General features: G+C 32.7%; 3 protein-coding genes across 3 annotated transcripts; all 3 read right to left on the bottom strand.

Annotated features, from left to right (window-relative positions):
- Positions 1–820: 820 nt before the first annotated feature.
- Positions 821–2,409, bottom strand: LOC137820356 (myb-related protein 308-like). Its single transcript, XM_068624406.1, has 2 exons — positions 1,635–2,409; positions 821–1,493 (listed from the first exon to the last, which is right to left on the bottom strand). Exons 1-2 carry the CDS (start codon positions 1,895–1,897, stop codon positions 995–997), a joined length of 762 nt encoding a protein of 253 aa, XP_068480507.1. The 5' UTR covers positions 1,898–2,409; the 3' UTR covers positions 821–994.
- Positions 2,410–5,118: 2,709 nt separating this feature from the next.
- On the bottom strand, positions 5,119–10,253 carry LOC137820350 (L-ascorbate peroxidase 3). Its single transcript, XM_068624394.1, has 9 exons — positions 9,888–10,253; positions 9,609–9,733; positions 9,209–9,258; positions 7,995–8,060; positions 7,860–7,908; positions 7,636–7,718; positions 7,469–7,548; positions 7,227–7,329; positions 5,119–5,536 (listed from the first exon to the last, which is right to left on the bottom strand). The coding sequence occupies exons 1-9, from the start codon at positions 10,001–10,003 to the stop codon at positions 5,345–5,347; spliced, it is 864 nt and encodes a 287-aa protein (XP_068480495.1). The 5' UTR covers positions 10,004–10,253; the 3' UTR covers positions 5,119–5,344.
- Positions 10,254–13,102: 2,849 nt separating this feature from the next.
- LOC137820363 (synaptotagmin-2-like) lies at positions 13,103–20,664 on the bottom strand. Its single transcript, XM_068624418.1, has 12 exons — positions 19,940–20,664; positions 19,761–19,859; positions 19,621–19,671; positions 19,406–19,529; positions 18,343–18,461; positions 18,156–18,257; positions 16,396–16,470; positions 15,683–15,759; positions 15,338–15,584; positions 14,903–15,253; positions 14,242–14,370; positions 13,103–13,427 (listed from the first exon to the last, which is right to left on the bottom strand). Exons 1-12 carry the CDS (start codon positions 20,048–20,050, stop codon positions 13,293–13,295), a joined length of 1,620 nt encoding a protein of 539 aa, XP_068480519.1. The 5' UTR covers positions 20,051–20,664; the 3' UTR covers positions 13,103–13,292.
- Between the last annotated feature and the right edge of the window lie 5,942 nt (positions 20,665–26,606).

A 26,606-nucleotide genomic window follows, 5' to 3' on the forward strand; every position in this document is an offset into this window, starting at 1 on the left:
CTACGGATTCTGCGAGTTCATTCACGTGTTTTACATATTATTTTGTTTCTACCTCTACCCTCATATCATTTGTATCAGTATTTAGCTAGCTGTATTCAGTACAAATCAGATTTACTACTTTTTTTTTTCAATTCCTACCAAACAAGCCACATGTTTCAGTTTCCTCCACACAGGAGCATGAACATGTGATTAATTAGATTAAAGAATAAATATGAAATGATGTGTAGATGTAGGGAGCATTATTTTATTTAAACATGATTAGGTAGCAGTGTGGAATAGAAGCATTAATTCCATCCAAAAAACTTCTCCTCCAATCCCAGCTTATCCACTCACTGTTTGAGTATACATGGATGGATATATCTATCATCTCCCTTTTCCTTTTATTTTTCTCCATAAAAGACAAGCCCAAAAGCCTCCAAAAAGAATTTAAAGAGGAAGAAAAAGGGAAATAAAGATCCACACCCACAGCCTCACTGGTGCCTGTGCTCTGTGTATGACGCATGATATTTATTCACCATGGCATAAACCCAAAATCACAGGATTCAGATATACCGCAATTGTTCAATGCATCCATGTGAAACCTCGAATAATTATTATTCATACTGATATTAAAAATCAAGAATTAGGAAAGAAAAAAGATTAACTATGATGACCTGGGATGTGATGATGCAGATAAAGCATTGAATATGCAGTAAAATATGATTAAAAGAGCTGTCATTACTCATCCCAATCCGAAGAAAATAAAAATGAATATACTGGTATACCATTATGATGATTCCAGATTAGAGAAGAGTAACAAGAAAGGGAAAAGTGGGGAAGATGTTCAACTGTACTGGAACTATATATTATGCATCAGCGACTAATTAATTAATTAATTAATTAATTACAGAAATCAGAGAAGAGAAGAAAGGAATAAGGAGAGAAAATTCAAAACTAATGAATTTCATTCTCTCAGTTCTCTCCAACAACACTAACTAATAGGTATGGCTTGGATTCATTTCATTTCCAAGGTGGTGCAATCCCAAACACCGTTGGTTTTCAAGCCCAAGAAATCATAAGCAGAAGCAGAAGCAGGAGGAGCGGTGTTGTTGGCAGTGACTGCGTTGGCCACGTTGCAGCTGCAATCCTTGCTCTTGGGCAAACCCAAACTGCAAACGAAGCAAAGATTCTTCTGAGGCTGTTGTTGTTGATGTTGTTGGCGAGGAGGACTGATGGTTAACTCGAGGTTCAGGTCAGGGCAGCGTTCTAAGATGGACCCTTTAACCACGCTTCCGTTACTCGAACTTGTTGTCTCTTGTTCTTGTTTACCGAAAGATATATTACTGGCAGTTGCAACCGTTACAACTGTTGCAGAAGAAGCAGCTTCGTTCAGAGGTCTATGAGTTGCAGGGTCGATTCCTCTGTTCAAAAGCTTCCTTCTTATGTGAGTGTTCCAGTAGTTCTTTATTTCATTGTCCGTTCTCCCAGGCAATCTTCCAGCTATCAAAGACCACCTAAAACAGCAGCAGCAGCAGCAACAACGTCAACCAACAACGTTGTGGTCTTGTTTTGATTTAGACAAAAAGATAAGATTTTTTTTCATGTGATGAGAATACGAGAATATGGGATACAAGATATGAGATGAGTTTGCTTACTTGTTACCGAGGAGGCTGTGGAGTTTGATGATGAGTTCATCCTCTTCTTCGGTGAAGTTGCCACGCTTGAGGTCGGGGCGGAGGTAGTTGATCCAGCGGAGACGGCAGCTCTTGCCGCAGCGGAGGAGGCCGGCGGCTTTGGGGAGGGAGCGCCAGCAGCCCTCGCCGTGAGCTCGAATGTAAGATATAAGTCTGTCATCTTCTTCTTTGGTCCATGCACCTTTGTTTGTGTGAGCCTTCTCACAGCAAGGGGATCTTCCCATAATTAGCTCAGAATTGAATTGTGTTGTCAAATTTCTGTTTTTTGCTCACTTTAGAGATATGATATGATGCGTATGTAATGTGAGTAAGGGTAGGAATTAGGATTGGCTTGCAGCAACAAAGAAGCCGGTTTAAGAGGGAGTTGGGGTGTGGTTTTATAGGCTTTTGACTCCAAAAGAAAGGGGACAGAACACACACATACAGAGAGAGAGAGAGGGAGAGAGAGGACAGAGAAGGAAGACCCTAATTGGTGCTTCTAGACGCGTGTTGGTGAGACAGGTTAAGGAGAGTGGCTGTTGGCTCTTTCTCTCTCTCCTCTCCCTATCTGATGATATATTTATACTATATTTGCATCAATGATATAACTAGTTAAAAGACATTAACAATGGGTAACCTTCAGGTTGGTGTAAAGTAGAATGTATTAAAGTATGGGCAAGGCAGGACAAGATGTGATCTCTTACCCCCTTTTTGGAATAAAAAGAAACATTTTTTTATTTCTCATACGCTTTACCCCTAATATAAAAGTTAAAAACCCCACACTTGCCAATTCATCTTCTTCTTCTGCTGAGTAAAAATTCAGTTCCTAATTCCTTCTTCAATAGCTGCTCAATGTCAAGCTTCAAGCTCTGAGCTATCTGTTGTTTAATCGTCTAGGTTGAGGATTAAAAAAATGTACATGTGACAGTGGAATCAAATTCAAGTTATAGAGCCTTTTATTATTCCAAATTGACTTCATTAGGAGGATCTACCTACCTTAACGCAGCATTTCAGTTTGATTCTTATTATTATCTTGGAATGTTACAGCCTCTCATCTTTCTAAACCTTTTTTTTTAATAAACATGTGTGTACACGCAGAAGACGGAGCCATGTTTTTTCGATGGAGCACATGACTGCATCGGATGGCAGTTTAATTCTGCATATATATATATTTGATCATTGATGATTCTCATTTCTGACATCATGAAACATAATTCTAAAAGACTCTAACAATAGTTCGTTTTCCGGGTCTTCACAATCATTCACTTGTTTTATTGTGGACAGCAACTAACGTAAGGATACAGTAATATAAGCAGAATTTACATATGAAGAAGATTTATAATAACCAACCAATACTGTGTGTTAAACATAAGAGGGTGGTGTGGGCTTAATTTCCCTAAAAGAATAGTTTACTCGGGAAAGTTAGTTGCAATAGGCAAAAGAGAATAGCGTGGAAAAGCACAGAGATGGTAATGGTAGTTGTGGTTCTTTATTGTATTGGTGCATTATCATGCATGAGAGAGAGAGAGAGAGAGAGAGAGGGAGAGAGGGATCAAATAGACAAGTTTCTACTTTCTAGAAGTGTTGGAGGCTGAGTTGAAGGAAAGATGTTGAAATAAGAGAAGGGGAGAATTGGAAATCGAAATGAGTGAGAGTGTGGTTGTGGTTGTGGTTGTGTAGGGGCTTTGGTTTACCTTCCACTTTTGGTTTCTCTCTCCCCTCAAACCTTGTGTTGCAAGTTTAGGAAAAGGTTGGGATCGGGGGCATCGTTCATCTTTTTGTTGTCATCTTATTATAGTAGTTATCCACTACCACACATATATCCACTCTTTCTCTTTCCCTGAGAACGTAAAGTGGTTGGTAAGGGTTAATATTCATGGGTACAGGTTGCTTTCAAGGAGGAACGGCACGATTGTAGGGAAAAGATTCAGTCCACATGGGTGAAATTATTTGGGAGTATTTCACCCACCTATTCATCTCTTCTGACTGTACTTGCAATTCTAGACCAAATCCTTCCACTGTTCTATGTTCAACTATGCCACATAACACACCACTTCCTGTACCGCACCCCGAGTAACCAAATCAATTTGTGTGCACCTAAAAACACGCACAACTTTTAAAAATTCTATTCGCCAAAACGTCTCATCTCGTATTAACTGCATTGGCTTTTAATGCACACTATTTTAGTGCAAAAGAAATTGATCCTCTCTTTTTAAAGAGAATGAACAACTCAACCAAGACCATTAGCATTTAGTTGTGTTCATTGTTATATGATATGGTATGATAGTGGGAGATTTTATTGGGGGAGACAACAGCGGAAGGCAACTAAAATTTCGTTGGGTAGCCAAAAGATGCAATGTGCGTAGAATAGTAAAGTTACGAATAAATAATATATGATTGAAGAAAGGCGAAAGAAGAGAAGTGAATGAGTTGGGTATAATTATTAGATGAGATGAGGAAACATATGATATGATATGATGGGGGTTTTTAGCTAACCCAAAAAGGAGGAGCAAGCTAAGGGTTCTTCCCCTTGCTCCCCCCAATTGTAAACACTGGCCAAGTCACATGGGAGGGGAAATGTGAATGTTGAAAGGAAAAGGGAGTCGTCTAATATACTACTACTACTACATATAGAGGAAGAGACTGTGGCGTACGATTTGCATTTACATGATTGATCATAGCCAGCACAGCACATCAACACGAGTTTGTCATGTGCTTAGGTACTCGTGGGAGGTTCTCCTAACTTCCAAGAGCCCTTACCTACCTCTTTGGCTGTCCTCCACATGTGTCTTCCTCAACTTCAACCTTTTCCCCTCTCAATATACTACATTAAATAAATACATTTATAAATTAAATTATTAACAAACTTCCTCACCTTTTTCTGTGCATTCTTCCTTTTACCGCTCCTCCATCCTATACATTTTCTCTATTGGCATATATTAGAGATAGAGGAGGGCAGGAAGACTCCAATTTTAATTCCTAATTGCCATAACAAACACTTTTCCTTGTCGCACCGTTATCTACTATACCTTCCTTGTATTCAACACTTGATAAAAAAAATCTTAATTATTCACATTGATAGGATTTATTATACAATACAAAGTTAAAAAATATAAATATATATAATTTGTAAGGAAACAATTTAATAAATTGCTATGTTTGATGGTGTATATTCAATTTTATAACAATTATGAACTAATCATTTCTTTATTTTATACATACAAATCATTTGAATATGTAAATAATTCTGTCCAACACACGGTAATATATCTGATTATCACTTAAACTAGTATTCTCTATGCTAGTGCAGCCTAACTAAATGCATGATTTTCATAATTCTCAGCTAGTGCAGTACCAGTTTTCGTAATTCTGATCTCCTCGCACGAAACATGCACAACAAATTAGCCTCTTTGATTTGAGCAGATGGGCACGCCTACCCTCCTTTAACCTTTCAGTGAATAACACGTAACTGGGAATGTTAACTTTTGTATTTACGCATTATGACGTTGCTGTCAAATTGAGTATTCAGGATATTTTTAGTCTATTCATATAAAATTCAGAGTGGCTGTAGCATTATTCTTTATTGGTTCCAAGTAAACAGAAACTGAAGCTGCAAAAATGAACCCTATTTTGCACATAATGGGTCGGGGTCACGCAAACGTAATATCCAAGAGAGATGAACAGGTCCAAGTCTACTTCCCTCTTTTGCGAACTTCGTACAAGTAACTGAGAATCACCACTGCGGCAGTAACTACAACTCCAACAGCACCTTGTGCCAGTACGGTCCCATCCTTAACAGAAATCGCCTTTGAACTTGGCACGAAGCCTAGCTCTGAAAGTTTCTTATGCGATTCAGCATAATCCCTAAAGAATGCATCCTCGTCCTGCCAGAGCGACACAGTTTAAAAATATAAGACAGCGGACAGATTCAAGCAATTCAATGATGCATTAACAGCAATCACAACTTTGCTGCAAATAGCTATGCTCTTAATTTTCTTTAATGGAGCAAAACATAAACTTCGCATAAATGTCTAAAGTTATTCTAAAACTCTACATACAATACAAGCGCTAATAGCAGGGCCACCAATTAGAATGGACTGTGCACGTATAATGAAAAAAAAACATAATTCAAATAGAATACCACTCTTTCACAATAGTATTACTAGACCATCACCTTTTAAATGGGAGGCTGAATTATTAGACAGTTTTAGTATAATTATTAATTATTTATAGCGTGAATTATAATTTATATATTTTATGATTTAATCATATTTATGGACTGTCAAGGAAGTCTAGTTCAGTTGGTTAAACAAAATACATGAAATATCGTAAACTCCTTAAAATGTGTTCAATTCTTACTGATACAAAGAATCATATTCATGGGACTAACTCTCTCCCTGATCTTTTCAAAATCCTTTTTCTCTCTTATATGTCGTCTCATGCAGCGTGACCTTATTTGAAAGCACATAGGGAAGTTGCACAACCCTCAAATTTCAATCCCTTTCCCTAATTATTTCTCCCTGGGTAAGACTGTGCGTCTGTGACAGAAATAGAATGAGGGACCTGTAATTTAGGAAACATCGTTTTCTTCTTTTTCTTTACTCTATAATTCAACCATTGATTTATCATAACTTCTAAGTCTCTGACATGATTTAATCACAAATTCACACCTATGACCTAAATTATTCTAAGGTTTTAAGGAAATGACCGTACCCGTCTATATTGTACCAAAGCCATGGACCATGGAAAAATAAAATAATATTTTTTATAATAATTTCAAAATATTTCAATTAATTAGGTACTATAATTATTTTAAAAGTTGAATGTAATGAAGCAAAAATTCGTAAGGGGTGCAACTCATTAGACAATTAAATTATAATTGTAATTCTCTTCTAATTTATGTAAGTATGGAAACTTAGAATTATGTTTTTGTAAAACTGTTCTACGGTTGGCCATCCAATAATCTACGTCTAGCTCTGTTCCAGGCTAACAGGCATGTTATTTAGTTTAATGTACAAATTAGTTTCATCATTATAAAAAGAAAGAAAACGAACGCCAAGGTATGGTCAATTGCCGGAAAAGTAAGTAGTTTTATTTATACCTGACCAACCAATGGATAAAAGGTTGATGTCACATTAAATAAGTTAATTTGTTGGTTTTGCCACCCAACTAACACAAAGGGAAAAATAACATTTTAACTTAATGAAGTGCCAAGATAGCCTAGTAAACTCCAAAGCACAAGGCTTATGGGTATGAAGGGTCCTACTAATCAATCACTACTTAATGAGCTCAGGCCAGAAGATTTTATTGTGGACAACGGTGACAATGTCGCAATGAGAGTAGAACCACCTACTACCTTATGAATACGACACAAATCCCTCACCACTGGACCAGCCCTAGAGGTAACTCAGGACAAAAGATTGGTCTAATAATTAATGCAATTAGCTCACAGGCTTAATGGTGCTTATACTAAACAAACAGACCGATAAAACACTACAGAGAAACATTAATTGGTAATTTGGATACGGCACAAACACATTTCCTATGGTAGTTATTTGAATTAATCTCAATTACCTTCGCATATAGTTCAACGTAACGGCGAAATTCAGGATCCTCCAATAAAGCCTTGTCTGTTGGAAGTTTGAGCAGTCCAGCATAATCGCCTTTCAAAAGTTCCCTGGTCAATGGTGATATTCAGTAGTAGACAAAAATCAAACTCTTTCCGTTTTCCGTATTGCCAGGCACTAGTGAAGCTCTACAAAATGTTTTTGTAGAAAAGCAAAAATTAATAATATCGCATACAACACGAGTCTTACACAAAGTATGAGTTATCAAACTTCAGAGGGTCTTCTGTCCAAGGTCCATCAAACCCTGATCTCTCTGGATGTGCTCTCCCCTTATAAGACCACAGAAATTAAGATAAGTATATCTTACCATAAACACAGTAAGTAATAAAAGAGACAATACACGAAAGGAGAATTACCAGCGTATGCCCTCCAGACAGTGCCACAATATCTCGATCAGTCAAGCCCATTCGATGAAAGATATCACGGAGATGAGGGACACCTACAAACAGCATTGGCATATTCTTATGCTTTCATTAACATTCTTAACCCTGTCTATTGTGAAGGGAATACAAAATATATAACATATTTCACAGTCCAGGGAAAGAGAATAGTTCTACAACTGACAAATTTAAAAACACACCTAGTTTAGCATCAGGAAGCCGCCCTTCTTTAGGAGATACTTTTGAATCCTACAAGAATAGAAAATTACGTAAACTAAATAAGATTCGGTGATTTCATAAGAATAAATATTCCGACTTTGTATGGCATAACATACCTTTCTACCAGGAACAAAATCAACTGTGGGACCCCCGGTAACCTCAACTGCAACAACGCCAGCAAGCTGGAAGCACGTGAAGAAAGAAATGATTTTTTAGCAGATTGTATAATATATAAGGCAGTTAGTTTAATTCTCTACTTGAGAATGTGAGTCTTGTTTTATACAACGTATGCCCCATGAGTGATAATCTTCTGCCTCTCTGTTTCAACAGAATCTGAATTCATGCACTCATTGGATTTAATTGACTTGTGCGTCATATACACAATCAAGAAACGCTTGATTCTGATATAAACTATTACAGAAACGTTAAGGGAAACTTTGATATTCAGAATTCGAAATTGCTGACATTTTCTAACCTTAAACATTAGTACATAAGTGCATAAGAAAATCCAGTCAAATGGTGTTCAACTTCGTTGCAGAAATCTTAAGCACTAACGTTAAACTTGAAACGCATCCCATTAACTAACAGAGGAGCTTGAGCTTTAATTGTACTCCAGTAAGCTTTTTAACTAGAAAATCTAGGTGTAGTATAAGTATAGCTCTTAATCCAAAAATTGACATAGTTCCCCATAATTCTTGTTTTACTGATTTTTCCCCTTTCTTTTGAGAGGGAAACATTTGTGTGTAGTATGGAACACGCCGTAAATGCCTTTAAAATAATACCTTTCGTTCGTCAACTTGCCAACACCCTAAAACTCCCCAGCCTTCAAAATTTCATCTAAATCTACCAAGTAAAGAGAAAGAATGATGAAAAACTTGTTTGAGAACTTTGATTGCACTTATGTTGCAGATCATTTTGTGATTATCAACCATATCAAAAGGTGTGATGTGGTTGTGAACACAACCACTAACCACAATATCACAGCCGCATCAAGGGTTGTAAGTTGAAACCATAAGTAATCAGGGTTGTCAAACATTATGAGAGCATGAGCCTTAAGTGTAACAAGGCACTGCGTCACTGGACTAGATAAGTCTGTAACTTTATGATTCATTCATCCACCAGATTTGCGTAAAAAACAGCGGACAAAAAGAGTAAATTGAATTAAAAGCTGCAGAAAATGGAACCCTGAATCAATTATCATATACATCTCAGACAAATTTAGAAGTTCATTTACCCCATTCTACAATTTTCACTAAACGAATCAGTACCAAATCATCAGATTCACTACAGACTTTCATAACAAATAACTGAAAGAAAACAGAATGATCACCTGGTAAAGATCTGCGTATGTAATTTTAGGATGTTTTGCCTTCACTTCCTCTGTGACATCAGAAAATAAGCCAACTCTCAGAAAAATAAGGGGACCAGCACAGTTACAACCAGCGGTACTATTTTGCTAAAAATATCCTAGGCAAGTTAAACTGGAATAGGTTCGAATCTCGATTCAACACAAGGCAGGACCACGCCAATATAAAATCAAATTCAAGCCTATATGTCTCGTTATAAATTCAATACTCAAATAGCACAAAGCGCAAATAGATAAACACGGAGAATTTCAATTCCTAACCACAAATATGTTGCTACCTGCTACCTAGCTAGGAAAATGAAAACGAGGATTGAATGATAATTTTAGGAAAAGATAAAAGCGAACGAGACAAGAAAAAACATACCGCAGAAATCAATAGCCTTCTTCAAGCCATTGTTGGAGCCGTGAGAATACTCTTCCTCGGTCCGGATCGAACCGTTAGGTCCACCGGTCTTGGTTTTGGCATCGTAAGTGCCGGCATCGTGCCAGCTGCACCAGATTAAGCAATTTCATGAACGGAAAAACGAAATACAATTGCACGATCGCGGCGTTGACCGTGCAACAAGCGAAAACTCTAAACCTAAGTATCAGCATGAAACTGTTTGGTTGGAGAAAATAAACGAAATAGAGAAGAAGAACATACGCGAGACGAAGCATGAGAGGAGCGCAGTTCCTGTTAGCGATGAGTGCACGGAGATCGCGGCGAGCCTTGTCGACCTCCTTGAGGTACTCCGAGTCGACCACCACCGGCAACGCCATACTGAAGGGATAACGGAATCTGTTTGAAGGGAAAACCAAACGACAAAGAAGCAAACCTCACTGCACTGCTAACTGCAAACTGTTAACTGAGAATGAATGAATGAGTGAATGGATGGATAATTGTGCTGTATGTATGGGTGGTGCTCCCAGTACCATAGCATATTCCCATGCCTTCCCACTTCTCTATCGCCACGTCACGTTTCTTAATTGGCTCACTCCCTCGCTTCACCACAATTCATAATCAATCACCTAAAAACAAATCAAAATTAGGAAGGGACAAACTGCATTCACATTTTTTTATATTTCTAAATAAAACTATATATTTTTCATTGAATAATTTGAGTTTTTGTGTGAATAAAACCAGGTAATAAAAAGGTACTGTGGAAGTTTTCAGCATAAATATATGAGCAAGTTTCTTATGCAAGGCAATAATGTTCAATTTGTTTCGGACCAGAGATAAACTTTAAGATTTTCTTATCCATCTGTCCAAAAATTATTTAATTGTGTATTTAAATAAATCCATTCTTTTTCTGTGCATTTATTTTACTCAACTACAAGAAAATCATGAAATAAAAACCAATTTTTAGAGACGAAAATAATTAGTTGCAATAGTAACTAAATTAGAGACCATTTAAAAACTATTTAACAATAATAAAAACTTTGTTGTTAATTAGATATCAATTTAGAAACTACTTAACAATAATAAAAATTAATTTAGAAACCAATTTTTCTTTTAGTTTCTAAAATGATATCTAATTTAGTTACTGTTGCAACTAATTACTTTGGTCTCTAAAAATTAGTTTTTATTTCATGATTTTCTTGTAGTATTTCATAATTATAAAAATTTAATATATATACAAAAATAATAATGTTACATAAATACATAATTTTTTTGAAAACAAAAAATAACATGTAAAATAATTATAAATTAATTAAACAATCTTTTTTTTCAATTAGAGTCTCTTTTCTTTAAGTTTTTTCTTTTCTTCCACTGATTATTTTGGAATCGAATAGTATGATGATGTTCACTTTAAGGTTAGGATTAATTTGATGGTAGATACAAAAGAAAAATGATTTTATCAAAAAATATAGTTGCTTGAAATAAAGTGAAGAGAATGATTGAAAATTGAGGTTATTTTATCTGATATGTAAGATTTTGTGTGGAAACGTGTGAGAGTATTCTCTTTTAGTATTGTTGCCTTAAGGAAGAATGGAAAGCATCATATAAAAACTGTAAATTAATATTAATTTAAAAATTAAAAATAAATTTATTTTTCAAATAATTTATATGAAATGACAAAATATTTTATTGTACTAATAAAATAAGATATATTAAATAAAGATAAAATCAGAAAAAAATTGTGTATAAAAAAAACAAACTATTATAATTGAAAATTCCTATATATATAAAGACGTAGATTCAAACAAACAATCTTGAAAACTTGTTTACCTTCTGTTTATAATTTTCGTTTAAAACTTACACGTAAATAAACACAATAAAACGAAATAAAAAAATGTTATGATGACAGTTTCTCTTACAATTTTCTAACTTTTAAAATCTTTGTAACATAAGATTTAAGATTTTTTGGTTTTTATGAAATGAATTGTTTTTATTTATGTAAAATTATTATAATTGTTAGTAGTCCTTATAAAAGAGTGAGTGTCAAGTTTAGCTTATGTAAAATATAATTTTTTTATTTTCATCTCAATAAATAATATTTTTTTAGTAGATTCTATTTTTTAAATGTTAAATATTGATACTATATTAAAAAGGCTAAAGTGTCGCGTGATATTTTATTCAACATATATTTACGAGTATCATTGAGATACAAAACAATTATTTTTTAATTCTAGAGCAACATAAGAAGAATATTTTATCATAAAAGATAAAATTCAAAACTTCGTAGTTCTATATATACTATAAAAACGTATTCAAGTAATTTTTAAACTAAAGCTTAGAGTTTAATCCTATGGTCATATAATCCTTTGAGGGTCACCTTTATGTCCATTATCCATATAATTTGCTTTTAGACAAATACTTAAAAACTAAAAAATCTATATAAAAATAATTGAATTAATTATATATTTGAGTTTTTGTTATAACTATAGTGTTTCATTTTAAATTTTGAATAATTTTTTAAATGAATCTAATCTCAAATTTTAACTATTGCAACTAAGTTATTCCATCACTTTTGTAAAGGTTTTCTAAATAAACTTTTTTTTATAAACACCATTAAATATAAAGTAAAATCATTTTTATAAGTTACAATTAGTTTATAAAAATCTTTCAACACGACTTCTTTAAAATTTTATTTTAAATTTATGTATAAGTTAACTTAAACACTTTGAAAATTCTCATTTAACTTTGTTTTTTCTTAAAAACGTTAATTAAAAAAAACCTTAAATAAAAATATTCACATTTTTCTCAAAGTTGATATGAAATTTTAAACATTATATTCTGTATAAAATGTATCTTCAATTTAAATATTTGCACAGAAATTAATATACACTAACAAACAATGGAGGGAGAGAGTGTTGACATCTAAGATTGAGATGTTTTGACAATTTTTTTTTTACTCAATTTTTACGAAAGTATGCTCTCTTAAAATAAGAAACAAGGAACTACTATACATTCATATTAATTTAAAAATTTTAAAAATAATTTTATTTTTTAAATAATTTATATAAAATGACAAAATATTTCCTTGTATTAATAAAATAAAATATATTAAATAAACGTACAATAGAAAAAAATTGTGTAAGACGGTTATAATAAGGAATCCCCTAAGGAGAATTTGAGGAATTTTTATCAAAACAATTTCCAAATGATGGAAGCCACGGGTAGGTTTTGATGAGATATTAGCTCTTGTAAACTGAATCTTTCAGACCAACATGAATGGCTGCTTACGACTACGTAAATTTCGTGAGTCAAAAGTACCAGATAACAAAATTCTTACTACATTTCATTGCCTCTAGATTCATGATATATTGGATTGGGGCTAGTCAATTAATCTGGGAAGAAACCAGAAAAAAAGAAACACGGGGCACAGATCAAGAGACCAAATGAAAGTCGGTTAAGCATCATATAAATAGGTGGTCTTCAAACAAATAATGTAAACGTATATTATACTCCAAACCAAATCGTATTTATGCTTTTGCTATTTCAAACCTTTTTCACAAACATGTACATGATTGACAAATAAAACCAATATATCTCACGAGACAATTTTAAAATGAAAGGAGGGCGGAGAAAGGAATCAGAAATACAAATTGATGGAGAATTATTTCATCATGCTTGTGAGGTTCTCCACTGCAACTCTACCTGGAGGCGACCATTCTTGGAGTCTATAAGATGGTACCTCTCGTTAATTCTTTTGTTGGCAACAACATCCCCAAGATTGATGTCGATATAACCCAAAGTTTCCTAATGCCAAAAGGAGCAGCGGATAACTCAGCTAAGTCAAGTAACACGAAAGGGGAAAAAAAAAACCATTGGGCTTAAAAGAACATGTTTATGCAATCCAGGAATCGTCTGAGTGTTAAAAACATAAAGTTGAAGGTGAGCATATAAATATGTATTTTAGCAATGAAGGGCAAAAACTAGTAAAGGCATGGCCAAAGATAGTCATGACAAAAAACTAATGCATGAGCATATAGTTTACCGCAGAACATATAAAATATCCTCTCTACCTTCCTATCTCCCAAAAAATTCAGAATGAACTACCGAAGACAATTTCACATGTATTCAATTCTACAAACACGAATACAGTCATCATTCCCAACGTATATAAACCTCCCTTGAACTTTAGACACATGTGATTTACTTTCTTTGCTTCCAATTAAAACAATCAACTTCATAAATATGTAAACTCATAAAGCTTCCGTTAAAATAGAAAATAGAAAACTCTGAGCATGTTGCGGTAAAATAAATGCTTTAATTGGAAGCACATGCAGGAAAATTGAACAAAACATCACCCAAAGCTAAAGGCACTTGTGTATAATGCAACCTAAATTTTTTATATTTGGATTTGGAATCATTAATAATGTGTAGATTCTGCAAGTACTTCAACTTCTTTCAACAATTTGAGGTTCCTAGTCTGGCGGGTTTAGTTTTTTAGTTTCTACAGTATATATTCGTAACACAAGACTTGATATGATCATGTACCTTTTCTACAGCATACCATCATATTAATAATATTACATTACATATTTGGAACAGACTTGCTATGATTATGTACCTTTTGGTGGAGAAGGTTTCGTGATGACGTGCTGAGAACCTCCACGTGTAATCTATCATTGGTGGGAGGCTCCTCCACCATAAAACTGAACTCGTCTTCCCATCTTGGATCTCTATTCTTTTTAATGCGCTGTGATTATGACCACAGTATCATTAGCATTCCATAAAAAAACTAATACCAATCCAAATAATGTACATGCTACCATCTTCTTGGTCTTCTCTACTTTTGGTATAGTTAAACAAAATCAATGAATTTGGAATTTGACTAAAGACGTGAATCCATTAGATCAAATCAGCAATGTCATTATACAGCCGTTGTTTTAGCAACCTATTAAACTCACAAACCAATACCACATGGTGGGTTGAATAGCTAAATTACAATATGTTTGATTAAAAGCTCTGACGCTATACTACATTCCAAAAGAGATTTACCAGATTAGACTTTGTACCCCACCCCTCCCAAGTAGGGTCTATTATCAACAGTCTACAGGGATTAGTTGAATGTAAAGAAGTCTAAAAACTCATTAAGGCATATTAAAACCTGAGCGTTTTAAGTGGTTTTTCCTATCTTCCACAGGAAAGTTTAGGAAACCTGCTATTTTATTTATTGCGGATAATTCAGAAGAAATAAAAAAATGCAAATATTTCTTAGGATTATCTACCTTAGTTTTTTTCTCCTCCCCTCTGAAAATAAGTCGTACATGTGGATTAGTGTGATACTTTCCTTCGACATCTTGAGCTTCATGGACTATAACTACAAGCAAACCTCCACCTTCCGGGGTACCTTCAGGAGCTTTTGGCACTGTCTGCGTCTCGTCAAACCCCTTGGCCAAATCCTCCTCCTTGAAGGGTTTATATGTCAATTCTACAACAATCTGCCCACGTGACTTCTCATTTTGGACATCATTGGGATCCATGGTTTTTAGGAGGTCAAGAGTAAAACTTTTAGGCTCTTCAGGGGAAACATCTTTTAAAGATACCACATTCATACCCATCTTGTCATGTTTCCCAACCTAAACAAGATATAAAACCAACATTCAGTTGAGATATCATAAGAAGAAACTAGAAAAAACACTCAAAAAGTTCAAGAGGTTTACCTGCTCCCAGTCATAAACATTAATCTCTAAAACCTGGGAATCTGGATCTTTAACAATCAAATTAAATTCTTCATTCCATTCAGGATTTAAGTTCTTGTGCTTCACACTAGTCTTTTTCGATGGCAATTTATCATCAGTAAGCTTTAGCTTCACATAAGGGTCAGATGCACCAAGAAGATCTTTCTTCTTTAGCTTCATTGCATGAAGAACCTTTACATGTAAAATTCCAACGGGCCTCCTCAAGGCTCTACGATTTCCCAATAACATTTGCAAGAAAAACAGAAAAGAGTTGAGGCAATATAAAAATATATTTTGAAAAATATTTATAGAAATGAAGAAGCATACTTTGACATATCTAAAATTGGAACTTCCAAGGTTTTGGGCCATAAATACATGTTTGCAACCTGATCTTTGATAAGATCCTGAAAAGAACACTCTTTAAATTAGTTTAAAAGCACCGAATACTTCAATAAACCAAAATAAGCTTAGTAAAAAAAAAAAAATAGGATGCTACAAAAGAATAAATCACAAATAGCCAAACTAGAAACTGGCTTCAATAAAAAATTATAACTGCACACCATTGAACCACTTTAGCTAATAAGACCTGATTATACCCTCAATGAACTGTAAGATAACACCTAACAAGTCCACAAACCATTAAATTTAAGACCTCCACACTACCTACTGTATTTCTTCATGTTCACATCCACATTATACAAGCAATTTCAATCACTAACACACAAGTTCCAATTTCCCAAGCAATCAAATTTCTATCTATCATGAACAAACACCAAACCAGCTTGATGCAAGAAATGGTTCCATGATAATTCTCCCTTCATTCTGCAAGCAAGATATTTTGTGCAAACACAAAATCAATGGTCAAGATTGATAATATCACTCATTCCAAAATAAAATCTATTTGAGCAAACAATTCTTCATATCTACCACAGGTGACATGGTCTACTATGCAGGCAGCAGCCATTCTGGCTTAAAGGGTGGAAAACAAATGTAAGCAAGTCTACCATGCAAACACAAATAAAAACAATGGCATTTTTTACCTGAACGATCCTATAGACGCCTGGAATAGACATAAGATCAGCCCCTATGAGCTTTAGCCCAAAGTCAACATGTGGCTACAAGATAATGTACACCGGAAACAAAGAGAAGATAAGTACATACCATATATAAAAAATAATCACTAGTTGATATATCAATTTTGGGAAGGAAGAAAACAAAACCAAAGTTCCCTCAAACATTAAAATAAAATCAAATAACAATTCAATTATCTATAAGGAAGAAAAAATGTTGGAATTTCAACATCATAGGTTATCATAAAATGGCAATAACAACTCCAGATATCATTATAATAAGCATTAACTAAAATATACATAAAATCAAAGAACATTTACATATGGAGGAAGTCCACCCTAATCAAAGAAAAGCAGTCACAATTATATTTAAAGTTGCTAAACTACTAACATGAAGCAAGTTATTTTTGACAAAAGCTGAGAGTTTGATAATTAATCGTCACTATAAAAGGGTCCATTTGGTAATTATATATATATATAAATATATATATATATATATTCAAACATATATATATAGGATTGCATATGATAATTATATATATATATATATATATATATATTCAAACATAAATTTAAATTATAATAGCAATTAGATTTAGAATATAAAAAAAATCATATTATTCAAATTCTTTTAAAAAAAATGCATCATAATATTAATTTAACAAAACTTTCATAATGCATTTACAATTTTAAGAAAAAGTACCTATATAAATAAAATAAAATTCTGTATAATTTTGATAATATTAATTTATATCATAATATATATGCTAATTATAATTTTAAAATCTTTTTAATTTCTTATTTTATAATAAATAGTTCTATAAATAAAATATAATTTAGTCAAAGTTATTATTTTTTTTGTAATTTTCATAATTTGTAACAAATTTAAATTGAAATTCGATTATTAGAAAATTATATATAATTTTAATGAAAATTTGTCATTTCAACATAATGTATATTATATGCTATCTTTATTTAGCTTATTGTCTTGTCTGTGTGCGCTAAACACTAAATATGATTATACTTTATCTTGTTATAATATCATATTCCCTTATCCCATCGTATCACATGCCCTTATCCCATCATATCACATTCCCTTATCCCATCATATCACGTTCACGGAACAAGTCCCAACTGTCCTAGAATTTCAAAATATGTTGAAAGTCACCTTTCAGTTGTAAGATGCATAAATATCAATGACTATGATTAGTTTTTTCATTCTTAACATCACAATTGCAAAGGTTATCTCATTTAGGCTTACATTGTAAGGGAGTTGTGATTGTGGTTTCTAGAAGATAGTGATCCTTAATAGATGTGTATTCTAAACAGTAAAAACAATTATAGCTCATTCTTTAAAAACTTTCAAAGACATTACGGGGACAACAAAACAATTCAAATATACAAGCAACAAAATAATCCAGAAATATATCCTAAATTTAAGCATTTTCAATAGGATGACCATGATATTTGCCCACAAGTAGATCAGAATGAAAGACCTATCCCTGCTCCTCCTTCCTAATATGAACATAATTTCCAACCATCCAGTAAGGGGTTTCTACCAGTGTTAATTCCAACAAGAAATCACTCCTCCAGAGACAGAATTTGCTATCGAATATAGCTACTACAGTTGACGAAAACTAGGAAACCCTATCAAATATTCGTTGTGTCTTCCATTAAATGTTCAAGTGTGTATAAAAAGTAGGTGGGGGAGTAATACAACAATCACCAACCTTTTCCATAAGGGAGACATTTATGTTGGCAAAGCAAGGAAAACTAGGAACCAAAGGCTTCAAAGTAACGCGAGGCAATAGGAAAACTTGCAAATCTACAACCTGATATAGAAATCAGAGATCTCAGTAAGAAGGGGAAAAATCATCTACCCATTTTCTACTAACACACAAAAACACAACAAATTACCTGCACAGTTGCTTTCAACCCAAATGCCTTAACAGAAACAGTGACATTAGGGTTTCCAGCCCATTTTACAGAAGGCTCCATAATTAACTCCTTCTCATCAGTGACATAAACTTTCATTCCTATCAATGTGCGTTCAAGAAAAGAAATATTATGAATATAAATACGACAAAAAAAAGGTTATCTAGACAGAATCAATTATAACATATAGAATAGCAAATAACCCTTTAATGCAAAGATGAAGACATAAAAGAGTCATCTTTAAGACTTTAACAACCGACTCACACAAGAAATAAAACTCAACAGAGGTCTTCCAGGGAAATGCATCATATAAAACAAGTTTTCTTCAATTCCAAGCTGAAAACTGTCCTCTCACTTGTTGGTTCCAGTTCAAGTACAGAGCAATCTCAATTTCAAACCTTGAATTTAATAGGGGAATTTTGATTCTAGACCAACAAAATCCATGACGTTGGAGTTGTGCATACAGTGACAAACGAGAAACTTGTGTGTAAATGTTGGTTACTCTTTCTCTATCAATCAATTTTTTTCTGATAATGTCTTGTGTGTCCCGAAAAGACATTATCATTGCCAGTGTCTAAAAATAGCCATATTTATGGACCTAGACAAGCTGCAGTCATATTTCAAACAGCCAAGGGTTCACTCATCATGATCTAACAGCTATTTTTTCTTCTTACAATAGATTAACTTTGTAAGTTAAAAATATAATTGAAGGTTAACATTCGAAATTACTTCTCTCCCAGACAGCAGGAAAACCTCTTCCTATATTATCCCTTTGCAAACAATAGAATAGTAACTCCACGAAACAAAAAATTGTCAGCACAAGTTGTCTATTTGGGTTCCTTAACCAATGTCTGGGATTAAACTCTCGGTTTGGGCATAAAGTCACATCTAAAAGTCTGATTCGGGTACCATTTTATCCAAAAAGAATGGAGCGACCCGGTGGGACTATATCTCTTAGTTATACCAAAAAAGAAAACTCGATAAAAATAGCTGACACAGTTCACAAAACATTGTCAAAACCCTAAGAATGTCCAGATCTACTAACCTTGAAAAGTTGGCGGCAGTGAACCCAGCGTGAGTGTTTCAAACTCAACAGAATCAATTTTATATTTAGGAATCTGCTCAGCAATTATGGGTTTTGCAATGTTCTTGGCAGTCTTGCAAATTGCCTAATAAATAATTAAAAACATCACTGCAGTCAAACAAGACAAGAAACAAGGAGGATCAAAAGTCCAGGCAAAGCACATAAAAACTACAAACCTTATCAAGATACGGCCACATATACTCCAAAAATTTGTTGAGCCAGTCAAGCTGGAGAAGAAACGGAGAAACTTATTAGTTCAGTGGCCATCCTAAAACCAGAAAAAGAAACAATCAAAGCAATTGAGTAGTTGGGTTACCCGATCGAAATCCGGACTTTTTACCCAGAGAGGAATCTCTGGAAACATCCGCTGCAAAGTCTCTTGCTCTTGCTCCACCAATGGTTTGATTTCAGGATCCTGTCAAAGCCACAAATCAAAGTGAAACACGAAGACAATGCTTAAAGAATCACAGTGTATGGTGCCACACGCATACATACCTCAACATCAGTGGGTTGAAAGTAGATGAAGAGAAAATAGCCGGCAACAAGACCAATCGAAATTCCAACCCCGAATCCGAAAAACCCCAAAATGGCACTGAAGAAACCCATCTGAACTCGATCCTTATTCTTTGAGCTACACCGTGTCCCAGATCGCGATTCCTCTCCTCTACTTCACCATTACTGCTACAACTACTAAGCTAACGCAAACAAAAATTTAGAAGAAATGAAGATGAAACGGTTGCGTTTCTGTCCTTATAGGAGAGGTGGGGCAGGTCAACGAAACGGTCCAAGACCATAGGCCAAGCAATTGAACGCCCAGAGACGATGCAGAAAGCAAAGCATCCATAAAATTAATTACGAAATTAAATGCAAATAAAAAAAATATTATTTGTACACGTGGCGTGCATGGGAAGTTGTCGGTATGGGTTTTCGGCCGTATCACCTCTCGGTGACCCTCACGCCCAATGCCTCTCAGCGTACACACGACACCTGGCTACTTTCCATATGAAATAAGACAATAAATTATCTTTCAAACTGCAAAAAAAATTATCCGTATCAAATTTTTATTCAAAAATATATATTATTTATAAGAAATTATAAGATAAGTAAAAGACTTGAAAAAATTAAAAAAATTGTTTCACTGTTTTGCTTGAGGAGGGTGTTATTAGAACATGAGATGGTGTTGGTAGCTATTGCAACTGCAATTGCAACTACAATTCAGCAGTTTGACCGGTTGACACTGTTGTAGTTTTGTACTGTGTTGTGTTTGTGAGAAGTTTGAGAGGAAATGTCACATCAAATAAATATTTAAATAGATACAAATATACCAATTATTTAACGATATCAGATAATATTATGGACAGTGAAAATTATTATTGAATACATTTCGAATATTCAAAAATATCAAACCAAGCAACATCCGAATAGAAAAATAAAAAGGTTTAAAACTAAATAGAAAGTATTTAAAATTAAATTATATAACAGAATATTTATGAAATAACGTTACTTCTTTTCATTGGTAATAATTTGATCCCATATCCGGTGTTGTTGGTTCTTCTCGTTTTCTATTCTTTGAATATTTGTCCGCTTTATTTACCACACAATATACTGTAAATAGTAAATGAATAAAAATACATATAAAACATTTTAATTTAAACTTAAATAAATATTTTTTATAATTTATTTGGACGTGGGTTTGCGAAGTAAAGTCCTGCGAGTAAAGGACTTTATACAATGCACCGACCTAAACATATTAGAAATGTTTTATTAAACTAAAACAAACTTTGTACGTAACAGTGTCTACCCAAAAACATGGACTGTGTACAATGCACCAACATCTTCTAGGCCTTGAAGGGACTATGAGTTATACATATCCATAGAAAATACATATGTGTATGAAAAAGGAAAAACTTTGCAATCTAATAGGGTAATATTTTAATTATATTCATTTTACTTCTAATTCAACGTACTAATATGTATTATTATATTATTAAAATAAGTTATATCCTCCATGAGAGAAAAATTGGATAAACAATAATATTATATTGGTAAATTTATCTTAAAATATTTAAATATTGTTTGGTTTTGGTGCTCTGTGTAAAGGGAAAGACGAGGAAGTTACGCATTTGTATCTATTGAATGTTACTGATTTACCAGCACAAAATCGCGAGATTCGTGATTTTTTTCTTTCCCATTTGAGGGCAAAGAAAGCATAAGAAAATCATATTGGCATATGCATTGTTCATAATGCCACCAACTTTATGTAAGGAATTTACATTGTTCATCTTGCATGCAAAGATTCCTAATCATGCACAACTTTGATTCCTTAACACGTGATTTTTTTACCGTTTGAATTTGGTGACCGGGTTATTGGTGGAGTTCTTAAATACTCATCAATGGAGGTAGATGAGTTCATTCACAATAATAAGTGTGATTGTTGTGAACTCTTAGGCTTTGTGTGTTGTTGTGTTGAAATTTTTTGGTTGTTAAGTTTGTGCTTTCCTGGGGCTTTGATCCATATTTCTCTATGCTTTTATGGTTTTGCAGAACATATTTAGTGGTTTGATGTTGGATAATTGATGTAAGAACAAAATTCCAATGATCATTTTTTAGACAAAAAACTTTGAAGGAACCATAACCGATTATATGTTTGATTATGTTGGTATTTCCAATTCATAATCGATGTTCAATTGCATTTGAATACTCACAACATCGATTACGAGGTGTTTTTTAAGTGAACATCAAATCTTTGGTGTCTATAATCGATGTTGGTGTTTTTTTCACTCGCATAATCGATGTTCTCGTGCCTTTGTAGAGATAGATAGTCAATTACCTTTCGCTTTTTCAGTGAAATTAACTACCTATGTTTTTTAAATGGATAATCGACCCATGTAATCGATTATGGTTTTCACTTTCTATGAATCCAATTTGGTTCATTTGTTGCATGATTGGATGCTTTCAAAGTTCACAAGGTTATTTCTTAGGTGCAGGTTGAATTATGTGGTTTTGTTTGCATGAAGTGGTGTTTTTTTCTTTGGGTGGTTGGTTATCCTCCTCATACTTGGTCCAAACATGGTGGATTTGTGGTGGTGGTGGTAGTGTCTATGTTGGTGTGGAAACAAGTTGATGGTCTTAAAAAATCACATTTGAGGAGTTTAATACCCCTATCATGTGTGTAAGCCTTTAACTTTCATGGGATGAAATTGGCATTAATTTTTTGTATGTTCTTATATGTTATGATGATGAAGTCATTTTGAAATGTAATTTTGTTTTCTTTTGGTTTAGTAAAACATGTTAAGTTACTCATTTCATTGTTTAGAAATTGAGAAAGTTACAGAAAAAAATATGTTAAAAGATGTGAGCAGTATTTTTCTTATTCCTAAGAGTAAGATTATGTGGTTGAATTGAGTTATGTTTTACATTATTTTTAATTTGTGATTTAATAGTCTTGTATAATTAGTTATAACTTGATCATATAAGTTTTGGGTAAAAAAACATATTATATTGGTAAAATTATTCTAAAACATTTAGGGACTGTTTACTTTTATGAATGTACTGTTCACAAACAATTATGTGAAAGAATATCAATTATCCGGATGTATGGTTTTGTGGGGGAAGAGATGAGAGGATATTAGTGTGAAGAATAAATATCATCTCCCCTTAAAATGAAGGTAAACAAATGAAAAGTCATGTCATAGTGTTATTTCCAAATTTATCCTTATTAAATAAATTTAACTAGCATAAATATATTAATAAAATGAAATAATAATAATTAATAATAAAATAATTTTTTAATACAAACATATATACTTATTTATGATAAAAAAATATATAATAATTATTATATATAATAATACTATTTATATTTAATTCAAAATAATGTTATAATTACAATTCTTAAATTTATGAATATTTAAATTATTTATTTCTATATAACAATTGACAATTTTTACAAGTATTCAAAATTTTACGTGTAAATTATTTGTTCATCAAGAAACTCGTTTTTTTCATAAATTAATTATTGAATTATATTGGATTATATTACTAATAATTTTAATTCTTCCAAATTTACACAAAAATATATAGTATTTGATTATTCTATTTTTTTAAAGACAATGGTAAATTTACAATCTTATATTACACCTTTTAAAAAAATATTCTCACAAACTTCAATCATTTTTTCTCACAAATTCACTCTAACATACCTCAATCCAAACACATTAATTTTCTTCACATTTCCATTTCAAATACTCACACATCTACTCGCTCAAATCATCACATTTCTACTCCTCAATCCAAACACAACCTTATGGTGTTTGGATTATGAAGTGAATTTAGATGACAAAAAAAAAAAAGCTAAGAGAAAAAAAATAAAAAAATGCTTGGATTAATTGATGTAATGTAAAATTAAATAAAATATTTTTTATATTAAAATTTATATTTATTCATTCTCTCTTATCAACACTTGTTCCTCTAAAATCTCATGTTTTAATAAAGGAGAGTGCACATCTCTTCCATCTTGCCATTTCTTTTAAATCATTGGAAACAAACCACAAATCCATCCATTTTCATCCAAAACATCACTACATCAACGAAAACAAAGAGGGACGTAGTCCTTTATAAATACATTTTGTGTCTTACATCTTGTGTTTTTCCTTCCCTTTTCCTTACGGATCAAGTGTTATATGATTTTGTAGTGTAACTAATTTTTCTTCTATTTCCAACTCGACATTTCCTATGCTATCATTTTTTTTACATTACATGATTAAAATATATATAAAAAAATTACAATATTCTCAACAATAGAACTATTGTATTCTTTATTTTTCAAAAACATTTTTGTTTAACATTATATTTTCTAAATCTTTCCGAACTATATTAACTTTTGGTCATCAAAGCATATTAGTATTTCAAATAAATTGCATTCCATCCATGAGATGTATTTTATAAGAATAGAATCATGAAAGCAAAGATATGAAATTTTTGAAAGACTATGTTTTATTTTTGTATATTGAAAACTTTTCAAAATAGTCCAATTAACAAGGTGAGTGAAAACTTTGATTCAAATGAGTTAATACCTCAAAGACGAGTTTCAAAAACATATAAGTATGGTTTTAGAACAATTTAAGAACACATAGATTGAGTTTAGAAACTCCCTAACACAATAAACCGCCTATTGTGAGAACGAAGACTATATCATTTATTGTAAAGACAATGTCCAAACTGTCTAATGTGTGTTCAGTTTAAATGTTATCTAACATGTTGTAATCCATGAAAACGTATAGTAAGTCTAACATGTTTAACTTTGCGAGATCATTCGTCATGTTGTTGTACTCTAAAACCATCTAACAAATTTAACCAGTTTGAGACAATATAAAAGGTTAATATTTTAGATTGTTTATTGGATTAAAATTTATACCTGCACACTAATAAGTTTGGCTATATCTTTAACACATATTATAGTGTTTGTTATCATAAAAAATCATATACTCCCTTATCATAATATCATCTAACAAGTATTAGATATTCTAGTAGTGTCTATATTGTATAACGTCTTAACGAATCCCCCTTATTACAAGGGCATCTCCAATATTTGACTTCATGTCAATTTTTTCGTTCAACTCCTTTGAATTTAGAGTAGTCTAAACCTTCTTAAGTTTGTGTTTGGATTGGAGAGGGGATGTGTGAGAATTTGAGGGAGTGGATGTGTGAGGATTTGAGAAAAAGTGTAAAAAAAGTGAGTGCAATTGGATTGTGGTATGTTAAAGTGAATTTGTAAGAAAAGTCTATTGAAGTTCGGGAGTGATGTAATGGTTGAGAGAAATTTTCTAATTTTTTTAAAAGTTGTAAAATGTAAGTTTACAAATTTACCATTATATCTAAAAATATTTAAATAATTAAATATGAGGTATTTTTGTGTAGATTTGAGTTAATTAAAATATTGTAAATTATTTTCGATACTGTTGAATAATTATTTTTGAAAAAATACAAGTTATTTAACATTGTCGAAACATGAAAATAATCATAAAAATAATATTATATAAGAATATACAAATTTACCGTTATATTTATTTATACATTTTGAAAGATTTTCCCATTCATTGAAATGGATTATATGTAAATACACAATCATGTAGATATTTTATACGACATTTTATAATGAAAAATATTATATGTGAAGTGAAATGTAAAATAAATTTATTTATAAAGAGAAAATATATAGAACAAAATATGAAATATCACACAATATGATGGAAAAATAATATAAATAAAAGATATCATGATATATATTATTGCATTAATTAGTCGTTGTTGTGTCATCCTAATCTAATATATTATTATATTAGTTATTGATAATTAATACAACTTTTTTTTAACCTTCCAATTAGTTTAAACATTTCCTTCTCAAATAGTCACCACTCTCTATCATCCAACGATTCAAAATCACTAAGATCCAAATCTGGTCCCTAAACTTGTTCCATGCGAAACCAAAAACAAAGGGAAAATGGTAAAACACCATTATCCTACATGACTTTCCCCTCCAATCTTTCTTTGCATCTGAGGAGGGGGAAGAGAATTCACTGTTCATGCGGATCCACTCTCCCCCCTTCCCTGCACATCTATTGATCCAAACCATGTATATTTCCCCCACATCCTTCCTTTATAACAGGGGAACCCTTGAAGCAAACAGAGCCTAAGAGATAGTCTTTCTTCCATACAATAAGGTTTCCTTCAAATGATCATGTATCTTAGGCAAAGAACACACAATGAGTGATTAATCTTTATCATCATTGTGAATGTCGATATTTTTAAGATCAGTAATCAACTTATTGAATCGATTCAACTATTCGCTAAATGTCTTTTTCACTACTCGTCTTGTACGAGTACAATGCTTGCTTCATATAGGACTTAGTTATGTACAACCTTTCAAGCTTTATCCATGGTCTCACTACGATCTTCTCCTTGGATACTTGGCTTAACATTTTGTTCAAAAGACACAAAACAATCGCGTTACGAGTCTTCTCCGACAATGTTTTCTCGTCTTTCTCATACATGGTTACATCAAGCTTGGAATCAACTTTCAAAGCTTCAAAGAGACCTCGTTGAACTAAAAAAGCACCAATCTTCAACCATTGCAACCCAAAATCATTAAAGCTATTGAATT

The sequence above is a fragment of the Phaseolus vulgaris genome, chromosome 11 (assembly GCF_000499845.2).
Source record: "Phaseolus vulgaris cultivar G19833 chromosome 11, P. vulgaris v2.0, whole genome shotgun sequence".
Classification (NCBI taxonomy): Eukaryota; Viridiplantae; Streptophyta; class Magnoliopsida; order Fabales; family Fabaceae; genus Phaseolus; species Phaseolus vulgaris.